General features: G+C 42.3%; 1 protein-coding gene across 7 annotated transcripts in view; it reads right to left on the reverse strand.

Annotated features, from left to right (window-relative positions):
• Nucleotides 1-14354, reverse strand: part of DGKI (diacylglycerol kinase iota) — a 240220-nt gene that overhangs the window by 82765 nt on the left and 143101 nt on the right. For all 7 annotated transcript variants that reach the window (XM_083700075.1, XM_083700078.1, XM_083700077.1 and 4 more), the window contains 8 exons: nt 13331-13444; nt 10138-10275; nt 9153-9231; nt 5789-5844; nt 5227-5289; nt 4513-4586; nt 3669-3780; nt 2308-2507 (listed from right to left, as the gene is read on the reverse strand). In XM_083700075.1, coding sequence (XP_083556201.1) covers nt 2308-2507; nt 3669-3780; nt 4513-4586; nt 5227-5289; nt 5789-5844; nt 9153-9231; nt 10138-10275; nt 13331-13444 — 836 coding nt within the window. The remainder of the gene's footprint in view (nt 1-2307; nt 2508-3668; nt 3781-4512; nt 4587-5226; nt 5290-5788; nt 5845-9152; nt 9232-10137; nt 10276-13330; nt 13445-14354) is intronic.

Here is a 14354-nt window from a genome sequence, read left to right on the forward strand (position 1 = left end):
CCTGGTCTTATCTCTTTCTCACACATAACCTCTCTCTTCTTTTTTTGCTGGGTTGTTTCCTGGAGATGAATTGACATAGAAGAGAGAAGGCAGAGGATATAGGCCTTAACTTTCCCATGCTGTAGCACAGGGGTAAGGAATCTTCTTCAGTCTGAAGGTCACAGCCTTCCAAGGGCCAGAGGCAAAACAAATGTAGATGTTAGCCTTCAATGGTAGGCTAGTTTCTACACACACTCATGTGCCCCTCTCTGCCTTCTAATCCAGGCAAACAAAGGTCATTATCAGAGTTCAAGGACACATTCCAGTCAGGCAAGAACATTTAAGGAGGGTGCAACACAGGGCTGATGAAGGGTGTGGCCTGGGAGGAGTCCCAAAGGCCAGGTAGAAGGACCTGGAGGTTTCCCAGCTCTGTTGTAGAGCATGAACTGAAGCATGGGGTCTTTTCTCCAATACATATTTGGTCACTTCTTGCAGGAAGTAAAGCTGTGCCGACAACATAGTATTTTGGGGCACTGAATGTGTTAAAAACCCACATAAATAAAATAAATGAAAATCAAATCTAGTCACAACCCATTCGGTAATGATATTTTCAGAAGGAGCCAAAAAGACCACACACAATTATCATCTTGAGACAGATTCTTATTTCCTAGCCCATAATTTAAATCAGTTCCCTTCACTGAAAACAAGCAGAGAGGGGGAGAGAAATGAATAGCTGCCAATATTGTTGAAGAGCTCATCTGTGTTTCAGGGGCAAAAAAGGGATGGTGTGAAGAGGCTCTGTTAAACAAGGGCATTCAGCTACTAGGATTCCATAGCTGGTGACAACAATCCTGATACTGGCTTTGTGTGTTGTTGTTTTTTAAAAAAAGGTGGGATCTGACTATCTTTGGTTCTGATCATCTTCAGGAGCAAACCTGATCTTGTACACTGGCACTAAGCTCCTGAAAATTGTAGAAGGGCCTGTTTGTTCATGGATGGAACAGCACATTCAGGTCTAGTAATTATAAAAAAGAATTGTATAATGTTTGATAAGTAACATACAACCCACTTTTCTACAAAAAGGGGGGGGGCTACGTGGGCCTTTTTTGGAATATGTGTAGTGTCACATTTTTACAAGTACAGTGGTACCTCAGGCTACATACGCTTCAGGTTACATACACTTCAGGTTACAGACTCCGCTAACCCAGAAATAGTGTTTCAGGTTAAGAACTTTGCTTCAGGATGAGAACAGAAATCGTGCTCCGGCGGTGCGGGAGCAGCAGGAGGCCCCATTAGCTAAAGCGGTCTTCAGGTTAAGAACAGTTTCAGGTTAAGTACAGACCTCCAGAATGAATTAAGTACTTAACCCGAGGTACCACTGTATCCTGACCCTCCTCATAACAATACAGGAGACAAATCCAAAGTTTCTCCTCCAACATCTGCAATATAGGAATGATATCGATTTGTCCTAGAAGGTTGTGTTCTACACATTATGAGGTTATGTGAACTACCTTGAATCCTCTAATACAATACATAAATGCTATGTGCTACCAATTTAAAAGTTTGTGATGTTGGAACTGTGGGAGTAATAGCTCTTTGGATGAAAAATAAACTTCATTCCCACAAGGAACACAAGAGAAAGCTCTAAGTCATTTGGTAAGGGGAGGGAAGATGTTGTAGGGAAAACATTTCAAAACCCAGTGAGTTTTCCTATATTAGGGAAATGTCACCAGATGCCTGGGCAACATAGATCCAGATAATATTCGGTGAAGGTTTGTTTTTTTTTTAAGGAAAGGAAAATGTTGGCGGGGATGGGTTGTTCATTTCTGCTTAGATTGAGAGTCTTGCGCTGAGGGTTGGATTAACTTCAGGCTAACAATGTCACAGAGTGAATGCTCTGCGAGGGTGAAATTATCTGGAAAGGATAGTATGAGAAAAGTGTGCTGTGCTTCATTAAAACTCACCAGAATACAGTAAATGTTCCACGAACAAGTGGCTGGAAGGCTAGGGTGATGGTATTGTCCTGAGTTATTCTGACATTTAATGTACTGGCAGCCAGTACTGAATTGCAGGGGAGGGAAGGGTTGTTATTATATATTGAGAGTAAGAAAAGGGCTCCTGCTCCTCTAGCTGTATAGCTGTCTTTGCATGCTAAGCACAAACAAAGGTGGGGTATGCGGTGAAAGGAGGAGGCATGTCATATCTTTTGGACAGGTGCAGAATGACAGGGTGTTGTTTGGCATAGTTCGGCCATGTCTTTGATCCATCACTGACTTGGCTCAACTTTGCCATTTCCCTTTTCCCAAGATGCACATGGAGCTAACTCACTCATTGAGCATAGGCATCGATGTCCTCCTCTTGCTTTTCTGCACCATATTGGCCTGATTCCTCAGGGCAATTCGGATCAGCGAGGGAGCCAGCCGGCAAGGCTCCCCGTCCACTTGCATGGGGATGGATTTGTACGTCAGCAACGTCACTTCCCGGCATTGGTGTAACCTTTCTCCGTGGCCTCCCACTTGAAGAGCAGCCTTAGCAACAGAAAGAGAAAAAGAGGGGAGGAATCAGTTCAAGTCGTGAAATCTAGCTAAAATGTACTGTTATTTGCAAGACCATATGAGCTCAAGGATTGCTTTCAGCAGGTGAATTAGTACCTACTGACTTTGAGAAATTTGATTCGGTTGGCATTTAAAGGCCAATCTACCTTATTCACATTTTTGGAAACAAATGTACAAACTGAAACCCAGCCATGTTTTGAAATTTGCAATTCTCCAAATTGTGCAGTGCAGTTCTCCAGCCAAGGAATGTGCACAAAAATACATATAATAAGGTAAAAGATTATGAAGGTGAAGGTACTCGATCCCTGTCCGAGGCTTACTAGAATCTGCCTTTCCTTGGTGAACACAGGTCTTTTTAAAGTCCCAAATGGTTCTTTTAGGGTGGATGGTGGATATTTATGAGCTGTCTGCTCTGGGCTTTTTCGCTTCTGCCTTTCCTCAAGACAATAAACATGCGCCAATAGGAGTGCAAATAGTAGCTTGAGGGAGGGCAATTTTCATTGGGACCACAGTGGTGCATGGAAAGGGTTAACCTCCCTGTGCCTACCCACCAAGGGTCCTGATGGGGGCTCCTCATGGTCACTAATTCCAATTAAAATGGATAAAAGGGATGTTTAATGCCACATGAAGTTTGACCCTTAGAGTCACACACCAACAACATTTGCAAGCTTCAGAGTTTGACTTGCTGTGCTGCTTAAAAGGCACTTGGGAGCAATAAAGGTATGTCGGTGGGAGAGACAGCTAGCAATAGGTAGGGGAAGGTTGATGCCCTGGAGAATTAATTGTTCCTTGCTCTTCTAGTCCCCCTCTCCTTGCAGAATGAATAATCTGGAAGGAAGGAAGGGCAAGACATGGAGAGAAACAAGGAATAAAAATGGGAGGAGGCAATAATTATGGCACCAGATATTAAGATAGCATCAAAGTCCTTCCTGCAAGCCATTTTTTTCAGGTGCAGAAGGAAGGGGTGTTCACCCACCCTTCACTGTTCCCTCAAATGGCAAACCAGGAGTGAGGAAGATTCACTCTACATACTCAGTTATTGGAAACCTGCCATTTGGTTTATTCTCTGTGAGTCAGCTCTGGTTGACTTATAGACAGTTTGCTGGCAGGAGGCAACCTATGAAAAAGACTCACCAAGGAGGCCATGGTGAACCCAATGACCTCAATGTAACCATCATCATGCCGCTGTGGTTCAAATTCTCTGTGATCTCCTGGATTCCCCCAGGGCATTGTGCCAGCACAATACCTGAACAGAAAAAAACATAAGAAGAGCTCAGCTGGTTCAAAGTAAAAACCTGTTTAGTTCAGCTTCCAACCAGATGCCTATGGAAAGCTCACAAGCATGAATGTGAGAGGTTGAGGATACGTGGGATTTGAGCAAACACTGAACATCTGGCCCACTTGGCTTTTAGCAACAAAACCAAGCATATGTCTTCTACAAATATCTTTCAGGTAGGATAAGGTTTCGGAAGGAACACCTCTGCTTTAAACCAGGGTTGTATCATGCAGACCAGGGTGGTCAATTCTCCATTTGCAGGGCTGATGCAGGTTGCACACTTGTACTTATCCCAGTTAGCTGTTTGAATAAGGTCTGAGAGGGTAAGGCAAAGAGGAAACTCACTTTTATTTTCAAAGCTCCCTATGGTCAGTCCTCCCTACCACCTCTTTGGTTTCAACTCTTCACATCACCAAAGTACAACAATTTCTCAAAAAGTGAGTAAGGTCTTCCAAGTGAGGAAAGAGGACAATGGGAGGCTGTTCCCTCCCTTCCATTGGTTTATTTCAATTAGGTCTTCGAATTCATTGTGAGAGAGATTGAGAGGGGGAGAGGGGGAATAGAACTATAACAGCTGCCTTTTCAGGTAATTGCTAGAGATCTAATCCTAGATCTATGGGACAATTGTCTATTTTTCAAAAATGGTTTCCCCTCCTAGGGTTCCCTCACCCTGCCGCAAGTCCTCCCAGGACAAGTCCTTACCTGGGTATGTTTAAAAACACTATACATTGGAATTTCAGCTCCTGAATCTTTGGGGTCAGGTCTGTGCCATCACACTGCCAAAGAGAGTGAGAGAGAGCACACAAGTATGTATTAAGGTTTATTATAAAATAAACACCTGTGGATTTATTTCAATGAGATCTTGGACTTAAATAAAAAAACAAAAATATGTAAGGCCACATCACACAAGAAGCCCAGATGAAACAAAGAGGAACAAGCCCACACTGTATTTATTTTTGCTATGTTCCCCTGGCAAAAGCAAGTACTCCAGATATGTTGATGTGGTTTGAGCCAAGTGCCATTACATCTAGTGGGAAATAAAACACACTGGGGTACACACTGGGAAAATAAACATGGAAGGAGGGAAGGTTGATGTAGCCAGAAAGCACACTTGCTGAAATAAATTTATTGCGCCCACTTTCTTTCCTTCTCCTTCCTTTTTTTGTTTCAGTTAAAGGCATGGACGTCTTGTTCCGTCTTAAAAGTGGCAACTCTGTAACAATAAATCTCTGTAACAATCAATCTAGGTACCAGCCCAAATCCCTTAAATTCACTAAATGTAAGTGAAACTAATTTCCACTTGTCTTCACGAAATGTATGCAACTTTACAACCAAGAGGAAACTTTTCTCATCTTGTTTTACCAGCCAATTCTCCAACACGTCCTTAAAAAACATTGTTCCCCTTTTTATACTCACCACAACTTTCACATGCTTGGATAAATCTCTGGAGCTTCTCTGAAGGAAGTCTGAAAAGGCTGCCTAAATTATACAGAAAAGTAGATGGGGAAAAGAAGTGTGATATAATAATTTCATCTGAATTTCATTTTTGTTGCTTCAAGGATCTGGAGTGAAAACAAGGCCTTGTTAAGTGAAGCTGCCCCACAGAAAGAGGCTGAGTTTCAGGGCACAGTTAAGTGCTGAAGTTGCTCTCAGTGAATACGACATTTCTAATTGGCAAAGTTTCCTTGAATCAGAAAGTGACATGGAATAGGAGCCCAAAATACTCCAAAAGGATAACCTCTGAACTATTGGAAGCACAGGGGTGGAAACTGTCAAATACCCAATTTCATTATGATGTCAGGTGACTTCAAAGGGGCTCAAGATTGAGCCTGAAGATTAAGCCAATTGGTTGATGTCCCAAAGAATAGTGGTGACAATCCTCAATAATTAAAGCAATAAAACAAACAATAAACTGTTTACCACCACCCCCCCAAAAAATAAGCAAAATTTGGATTCAGGAAAACACGTTTCAACTCACCCCAGCATAAAACATTTTATTTCGAAAGCGGCTGTTGAATTTTTCAGGATTTGCTTCTGTGATAAAGAAGAAGAAAACAGCAGAATACAAGGAGTCTTTACTAAGTCAATTAAACAGTACGCTGCCCTTGATGGTTCAGTTCCTTATTTGCCTTCTGGCAGGCAAACAGCTGAGTTTCTAGCCATTGCTGGCTGCTGGCTAAAGAGGAGAGGCGAAAAGGACGCATCTTTGTTTTCTGTGTTCACTAGATAAGGGAGTCAAAAGGAACCGATGAACTGTATATCAGTCTATTATGGAAAAGGGGGCAAATTGCTCATCTTTTTTTCTTTCAAGAAACCATTGTGTGCTGATTGGTGATGTGAGATGGCCTTGCGCTCAACTGAGAAGTGTTAATTTGGATTAATAAATGAAGTGTAATTCCATTATTAATGGAAGACCTACCCTTTCACTTCTAAGAAAAAGGAGAAAAGAGTATTGATGCATATATAAGAAAAACTGCTCCTTTTCCCTTATGGAGTACCCAAGAGCCCATATAGAGTCCTTATGTAGGTTCTCTATTGGTAGGAGAAAATAACAGAGGGCAACCAGAGACTACTGAGAAGCAAAGCCCTGTTGCGACAGTTTAATAAAGATTAGGCTTACGAGCTGCTTTGCTTCTCAATATTCTCTGGTAGGCCTCTGTTATTTTCTCCTACCAATTGAGAACCTACATAAGACTCTATACTGTCTTCTTGGGTACCCCATAAGGGAAAAGGAACAGTTTTTCTTATAACACCTTGTGCTTTTATATTGTATTTTGTGTTTTAATATCATATCTTTATGTTGTAAACCACCCTCAGAACTGGAGATCATTGTTGAAAAGCGGCACTTAAGTACACTCAGGGCTCGTCCACAAGTCTACTTCTCTAGTGCCAAGAAAGCACAAGTCTGAGTGGTATTCTGCCCAGACTCACACTTTCGAGGCATGAGTCTGAGTGGGTTTACCCTTGCCCCACTCCTTTCCCAAGAAAAAGCTGCTCTTTAGTGCAAAATTGGAGAAAACATCAATCTGGAGAAAACCAAATTGCCATTTGCTCTGATTGAATGCCAAGGAGCAGTTTCCCCCCTGGGAGGGGGAGCAAGAGGATAAGCCTTCAATCAAACCAACAACCCGCCTTACTTATTAAAAAACAACATCTGACTGAAACACACAGAGACACCAAAAGGAAGTCCACAAACAATAAGGACACTAAAGCAAACTCCCAGAGGGTCCCCCACACTAACCTTACATATAAAAATTCATTTTTATTATAAATTTGAAGGGGTAGGAAAAAATCTTTCTGGCCAAATTACTCACCTCCAAGCCTCCAGCTTGCTTTTCCCCAAAGTGGTTTCACTCTCCTCTAAAATTGTGTGTGTGTGTGTGCGCGCACACACACACACACACACACACACACACACTTACATGCACACACTGGCATCCCTGGAATAATGTCCATTCATTCTTTATAGCGCAATATGACTTCATGATTAAATAATGCTTCTGCTAAGTGAGAAAGTAGCTCAGGACCTCATCCCTACTATATAGTCCCAGACACATTTGGCATGCACGCCAGCACATGTGCACATGGAAATGAGCGCGCAGCTGTCATCACTTCATTCCTTTGCCCTTCCATGGCCCTTCATTATTATGCTTACTGCTCACAGTCATCTTAAACACGATAAAATATGCATTTGCTCTTTCCGTCAGGCATTCAGATCTTTATTTAGCCTGGCATTAGGATGTTCTTTTTTAAAAGGGGGGAGGACGGACATTTTTGCATGGCTTTGTGATAGCATGAAAATGAGGACAAGTATGGTTGTAGTTAAATCAGACACATGCCAAACAAGGCAACTGAACAACAACTTGGGTATCATCAGTGTGATTTCCTAGCATACAGACATCTATCAGAATGACTGACCATTATTGCTTGGCTGGGTTGTGCTGTATGGAACTACATGAGTACTAAGGGCAATGTTTCAAAACAGATAGGAGTACTTTGTTCACATGAACAAAGACAAATATTATTATGCACTTTAGTAGGGACTGTTCTGGAGTGCCAGTCTTGCATGTCCTGTGTCTTCACAATATACCCCCAACCTTTTCATAGCATGGTGTATCATTTTCAGAAGAATCAGGCAAGAACAGCCCAGATTTTTGCTCTACTTCCTGGGCAAAAAGTAATCCTTTTTACAAAAGAAGATCAGTAGGATTTCCAATTGTTTATTGGCAGGGCTCCTATTTCTTTGACATTGCACAGCAGGCAGACATTTATCAGTTGAAACTTTGAGCAGCAACAGTAAAGATCATCATGCAAGGAAAAAGATTCATCTACTAAACATCTACGTTCTGTGTAGCTGGTAAGGGTACATTTATTGATTGGCTTTATTGCTCACCTCGTAACAGAGAACCTTTATGCTGGGTGCAATATGTTAAAATAAAAACAACTTCAAAACAAAGCATAATAGCTAAACCACATGAGAGAGGAGAAAAGCCCAGTGTCAACGTGACTCCTTGTATAAAATAATTTAAAGTTACCTTGAAGAGTTAAAAGCAGCCCAAACCCCCAGCTACATGAGCCCTGTCAGAAAGGAATTGGCAATCCTTTAGGAAGGGGTGGAGCTAGGTTTCCTCTGAGATTTTGTTCATGAATAAGCAGCTTAGAGGTATAGAGTCTTAGGTCACCTCCAGACTTTGCAGGAGGGATTCAAATGCATACCACAAATTTAGGTTTAGACTATTAAAGTGGATTGGAGCAATATGGCACAACAAATCCACTTCTTGCTTTAAAAGACAGATTGTTTTGCAGGTAGGAAAGTGATGGTTATGCACTAAAAATGTAGGATAATGAGAGGTTTATGGGAAGACATTTAGCCTTCCCACAAACAGATCCAAATGCAAACATTGCATGCATCATGCCTGAACATGAATGCCTGAACACACAAAAACCAGCTGATTGATATGCAGCTTGTATATAGAAACCTTCAGCTCTTAAAGAGAAACCTAAATCATCTCCTGTTTTCTTTTAACTCAGGGCTTGTGCACCTGTCACCCTGCAAGTCCAATATGGCCAATGGGGTCAAGGATTATGGGAGCTGAGGTCCAAGAATATCGAGAGGGCCACAGGTTCATCATCCCTGCTTTAACTCCTCTATTGTGTTCTGAGGGATAGGAGCAGTCTCCACCTCAACCTCATCCCACACTGTACTGCAATGGAAGGAGCCACACCTGTTGCAGCTCTGCCTGCTATATAAGGTAAAGCACCTCTTTGAGGAAGGCTTTCACAACCTATTCATTTTCCACCCTGGTGCTCAAGAAGGGAAGATATTGTTTTTGTTTTCTCACCTCGAGATTCATGGAATTCCAGTGTAACGTGAGCATCAAATCCCAGGCTGAAGTAATTATTGAAAACATTGAGGGGAAGCTGCAATGATAAGACAAGGGGAACAAGGGAAGTGCTGTGTGTAAAAAGAAAAATTAAGAATATGCAATGGCAAATGTTAGGACACCTTGGGCAAGACTGCCTTGTTCTTTGTTCCACTAACCCAATATTTTATGATCTGACTGCCAGCAGCTCTGCAAGAAGTATTATTTTCCCAGCTACAGCATTAAATTAATAATAATAATACTGTAATAAAAAGGCCAGGAACTGAACCTGGGTTCTTCTGCACATGCTCTACCACTCAGCAACAGGCCCCCATATGAAGTGGAAGGAGACAAAGGAGGACTTTGTAAAAGGACACAAAAAGGTCACCTGCAGCATGTAGGACCTTTTTCTTAAGCAATTCAGATTTCTTCTCTGGAAATGCCTCCTGCTACAGGTGAAGCATGTAGCAGGAGGCATTCACCTCAAGTTTACAAGACTGGCTTAGAAGGTCTGCCTGGTCCAGAGCACCATTGAAGTTGCTACTGGAACTGTTGCTAATTAGTGGCGCTCATTAGCCAAGCTGCAGAGGCAGTAAAGAATACCGTTTCGCAGCAACAGCTCACAGGCTTGCTCAGGAAAGATGCCTGAATTGGAACTGATGCCATCATCAGCCAAGGAACCGGTGGGTCCCTGTCCACTGGACTCAAAAGTTTAGTTCTTTTGATTTTACTTCTTTTAAATGATCTAATGCTGCTAACAGATAGGGGTTATTTCGTGATCATTGGCTGACTCTAGTTCTGCCTTTCTAGAAACAGTAAGCAACCATGTAAATAAATGCAATTATTTAAGCCCGAAAGCTACTGTAAATTCTTAGCATTCCTGGACAGCATTCCCCTGCCATCCTGCATGAACCCTGATTTTCTTCCTTTGGTTTATTCTGGTAGAGGAAGATCTCACACTAACCTTCCGTGCTCCATCTTCTAGTTCATCTTGGGGCAAATCAGGATTTCTTTCCACCTGGAGGTTCCACCGGTCCAGTTGGACAATGGTCCCATCTTCTACATGGCAGAGAATTTTTGCAACAGGCTCATCTGTGTATCCCTAGAAATAAGAGATATTCATAGTCCAATGTCAACAACTGGCATTTGTTCTCATTACATGATGTATTGCAGAGATCTGACCAGAATACCGGATCAACAGTGTTATTCAAAGATTGTTTGTGAACTCCATATTCCAACCACTTTACAAGAGGTAGTGAGAGAGAGATTTTTTGGGGTGGGTGGATATTACTCCCAGAAATTCCCAAACATTAGACCAAAAGGAGATTAATAATGATGATGATGATGATGATTATTATTATTATTATTATTTATATCCCGCCCTTCTGGCTGAGTTTCCCCAGCCAATCTGGGCGGCTCCCAATCGAGTGTTAAAAATAATACAGCATTAAATATTAAAAACTTCCCTAAACAGGGCTGCCTTCAGATGTCTTTTAAAAATAGGATAGCTGCTTATTTCCTTGACATTTGATGGGAGGGCATTCCACAGGGTGGGTGCCACTACCGAGAACGCCCTCTGCCTGGTTCCCTGTAACCTCACTTCTCACAATGAGGGAACCGCCAGAAGGCCCTCGGTGCTGGATATCAGTGCCCGGTCTGAACAATGAGGGTGCAGACTCTCCTTCAGGTATACAGGACAGAGGCCATTTAGGGCTTTAAAGGTCAGCACCAACACACCTTCAAAGGTAGCCCCACATAGAGTGCATTGCAGTAGTCTAAGCGGGAGATAACTAGAGCATGCACTACTCTGGTGAGACAGTCCACGGGCAGGTAGGGTTTCAGCCTGCTTATCAGATGGAGCTGGTAGACAGTTGCCCTGGACACAGAATTAACCTGCGCCTCCATGGACAGCTGTGAGTCCAAAATGACTCCCAGGCTGCGCACCTGGTCCTTCAGAGGCACAGTTACCCCATTCAGGACCAGGGAGCCCCCCCCCCCCACACACACACACCCTGTCCCCCCAAAACAGTACTTCTGTCTTGTCAGGATTCAACCTCAATCTGTTAGCTGCCATCCATCCTCCAACCCCCTTCCAGGCACTCACACAGGACCTTCACCGCCTTCACTGGTTCTGATTTAAAAGAGAGGTAGAGCTGGGTGTCATCTGCATACTGATGAACACCCAGCCTAAACCCCCTGATGATCTCTCCCAGTGGCTTCAAATAGATATTAAAAAGCATGCGAGAGAGGACGGAACCCTGAGGCACCCCACAAGTGAGAGCCCAGGGGTCTGAACACTCATCCCCCAACACCGCTTTCTGGACATGGCCCAGGAGATAGTAGCAGAACCACTGTATAGCAGTGCCCCCCAACTCCCAGCCCCTCTAGACAGTCCAGAAGGATGTTATGGTCAATGGTGTCAAAGACCGCTGACAGATCCAGCAGAACTAGGAAACAGCTCTCACCTTTGTCCCTAGCCCGCTGGGGATCATCGACCAGCGCGATCAAGGCAGTTTCACTCCCATGATGAGGCCTGAATCCCGATTGGAAGGGATCCAAATGGTCCGCATCCTCCAGGCATGCTTAGAGTTGTTCAGCAACCACCCGCTCAAACACCTTGCCCAAGAATGGTAGATTTGGGACTACCATATTGGTAGATTTGAATGGTAGATTTGAGACTACCATATAGTTGGCCATATTGGCTGGGTCTATAGATGTTTTTTTAAGAAGCGGTTTAATGACCGCCTCTTTCAGCGGGTCTGTGAATGATTAAGAATGATATAAAACCGAGTGATAGTAGGCCAAGTTCGCAGGCTCAAACTAGATGAGTTATTTAGTGTTGCTGGTTTGTTTTTTGTTTTGTAATAAAAACAAACTTGAAGCACTGTGACTGGGAGCAGATATGAGGTGGGGGTGCTGTTTAACCCTTTTCCTTCCAGCCATTTGTCTGATAACACGTAACACCTAAGTTGTTTTCCCTTAAAGGTTTGGAAATAAAATCAGTTAGTGGGGAGTATCTTTTGTCCATAGAGGTAGGGGTGAGGGAGAAATTCACTTCAGCTTGCATTTTATTGCAAACTTAGCTAATTTGCACATTTGAAACAATAAATTGACCAAAATGCAGCTATCCTTTGAAATGCCTTCTTTTCTCAATGCTACAATGCAGTTCTGTACACAAAAAAGAATGTGTGCAAACATGTGCGTTTTAGGGGAAATTGCATTTTAAATGCATATAAAAAACTCTTGGATAATGATGGCGGTGATATTAGTGAAAACAACATGGAAAAATTCATTATATGTGGGGAAATAGCAAGGGAAAGGGAAATTAAGCAGCCCTTTCTCTTTCATGCTTCACACATCTCTTGAAATAAATATGTACTTTGTATCCATCAAGGAAACGGCTACTGGGTTTGATGATGGAGAAGCCTGCCACCTCCTTTTTTTTATTATTAGATTTTTTTACAAATTTCTCTTTTACAAATTATTCAAACATAACCATATTCGCCAATTTACAAATTTTTGACTTCCACCAGCTCCTCCCACAATCCTCATATTTTATATTTATTACGCATTTCCTTTATAATATATTGCCAGTTAATAATATCCTTTCATCTCATTTTCTTTTACAATATCCTTTCTCATCACAAAGCCTCTTTAAAACCGACTAGCGTTGTCTGTTCATCACAGATATTTTCCAGATAAATCGTAAACTTTCTCCAGTCCTCAGTGAACTTGTGATCTTTCTGGTATCTAATTTTCCCAGTCATTATATCTAATTCTGCAAAGTCCATAAGTTTCATTCTCCACTCTTCCACTGTCGGTAATTCCTCTTGTTTCCATTTTTGGGCCATTAAAATTCTTGCCGCAGTCACTGCATATTGAAAAAGTTTGTAATCACTTCTGTTAATTTCGCTTCCTGTAATTCCTAACAAAAAAGCTTCTGGTTTCTTTACAAATGCATATTTAAACATCTTTTTCAACTCGTTATATATCATTTCCCAGAAGCCCTTCACCTTCCTACACTCCCACCACCTCCTAAAGGGAATATTCAGAAACCTCTTTAGCTTCTCCTGCTTCAACTAGATCTCACACCTTTCAAATGTTAGCCAGTAAATGTCTGATAAAATATTTTGAGGCATAACATGCAATCTGCTTACCCCTCCCCAGTTGAGGGTGCGAGCCAGGTCATTCCCGGTACCAAGTGGAAGTACAGCAACAGGAGGCTGGGGGTTCAGCTGCAGCTCATCCAGGATGGAGAGGATCCAGCCCACCTAAACATCAAATATGACAGGAAAGGAAATGATATCATATGCTATGGGGTGGTGAAGACACAATACTTGGGATTCTCCAAATGCATATCCCATCCGTTCTCTAAGTCTGTGCCATTTTATTTCTGCTGGTGTGTGGTTTATACTGTGAATTTAAAGATCAGAATCCGAAAACCAGGATCACCCACTCTCAACCTAACCTACATCACAGGAGTATTAACGGGGATAAAAGGTTGAGAGAAACACGTACCCTGCCTTGATTTTCCAGCAGGTATGTTGAGGTACAAATGTAATAAATAAGTACAGACAAATAATTTCACTCATGGCCCCTCCATGGCCCTGATCCAAATCACACACAAACACTATCATTCACAAATAGTTTCCCTAACCATAATTATCTTGTGTATCTGTGTATCTGAAGAAGTGTGTATCTGAAGAAGTGTGCATGCACACGAAAGCTCATACCAAGAACTGACTTAGTTGGTCTTTAAGGTGCTACTGGAAGGAATTTTTTTGTTTTGACTATGGCAGACCAACACGGCTACCTATCTGTAACCATAATTATCTTGAATTTCTGCTTAACCCTCAAGAAAGAAGGGCATTTTCGCTGGCCAGGTTTAATTCAAATCCATCAAACCTCCTTTAGGGAAGTTTCTCAGGCAGGGTGTAAGGAGAAAGAACTTGTCCATGTGAAGACCACCTGGTGGAAACCCTTACTCATATGGTTCTCAATTGTAAACCATATGCTGATCTCCGCCAGCAGTTTCTAGATCAACTCTGTATCCCCAAATGGAAGTCAGAGTCAGAGGTCATACATTTTCTATTACTGGGGAATGATCAGGAGCTCACCAAGTTAGTGGCTAAATATCTCTATTTGGTTTTTTGTTGTTGAAATACATTGCAGACGTCTGAT

This window comes from Podarcis gaigeae (genome assembly GCF_964106915.1).
Source record: "Podarcis gaigeae genome assembly, chromosome: 10".
Classification (NCBI taxonomy): domain Eukaryota; kingdom Metazoa; phylum Chordata; class Lepidosauria; order Squamata; family Lacertidae; genus Podarcis; species Podarcis gaigeae.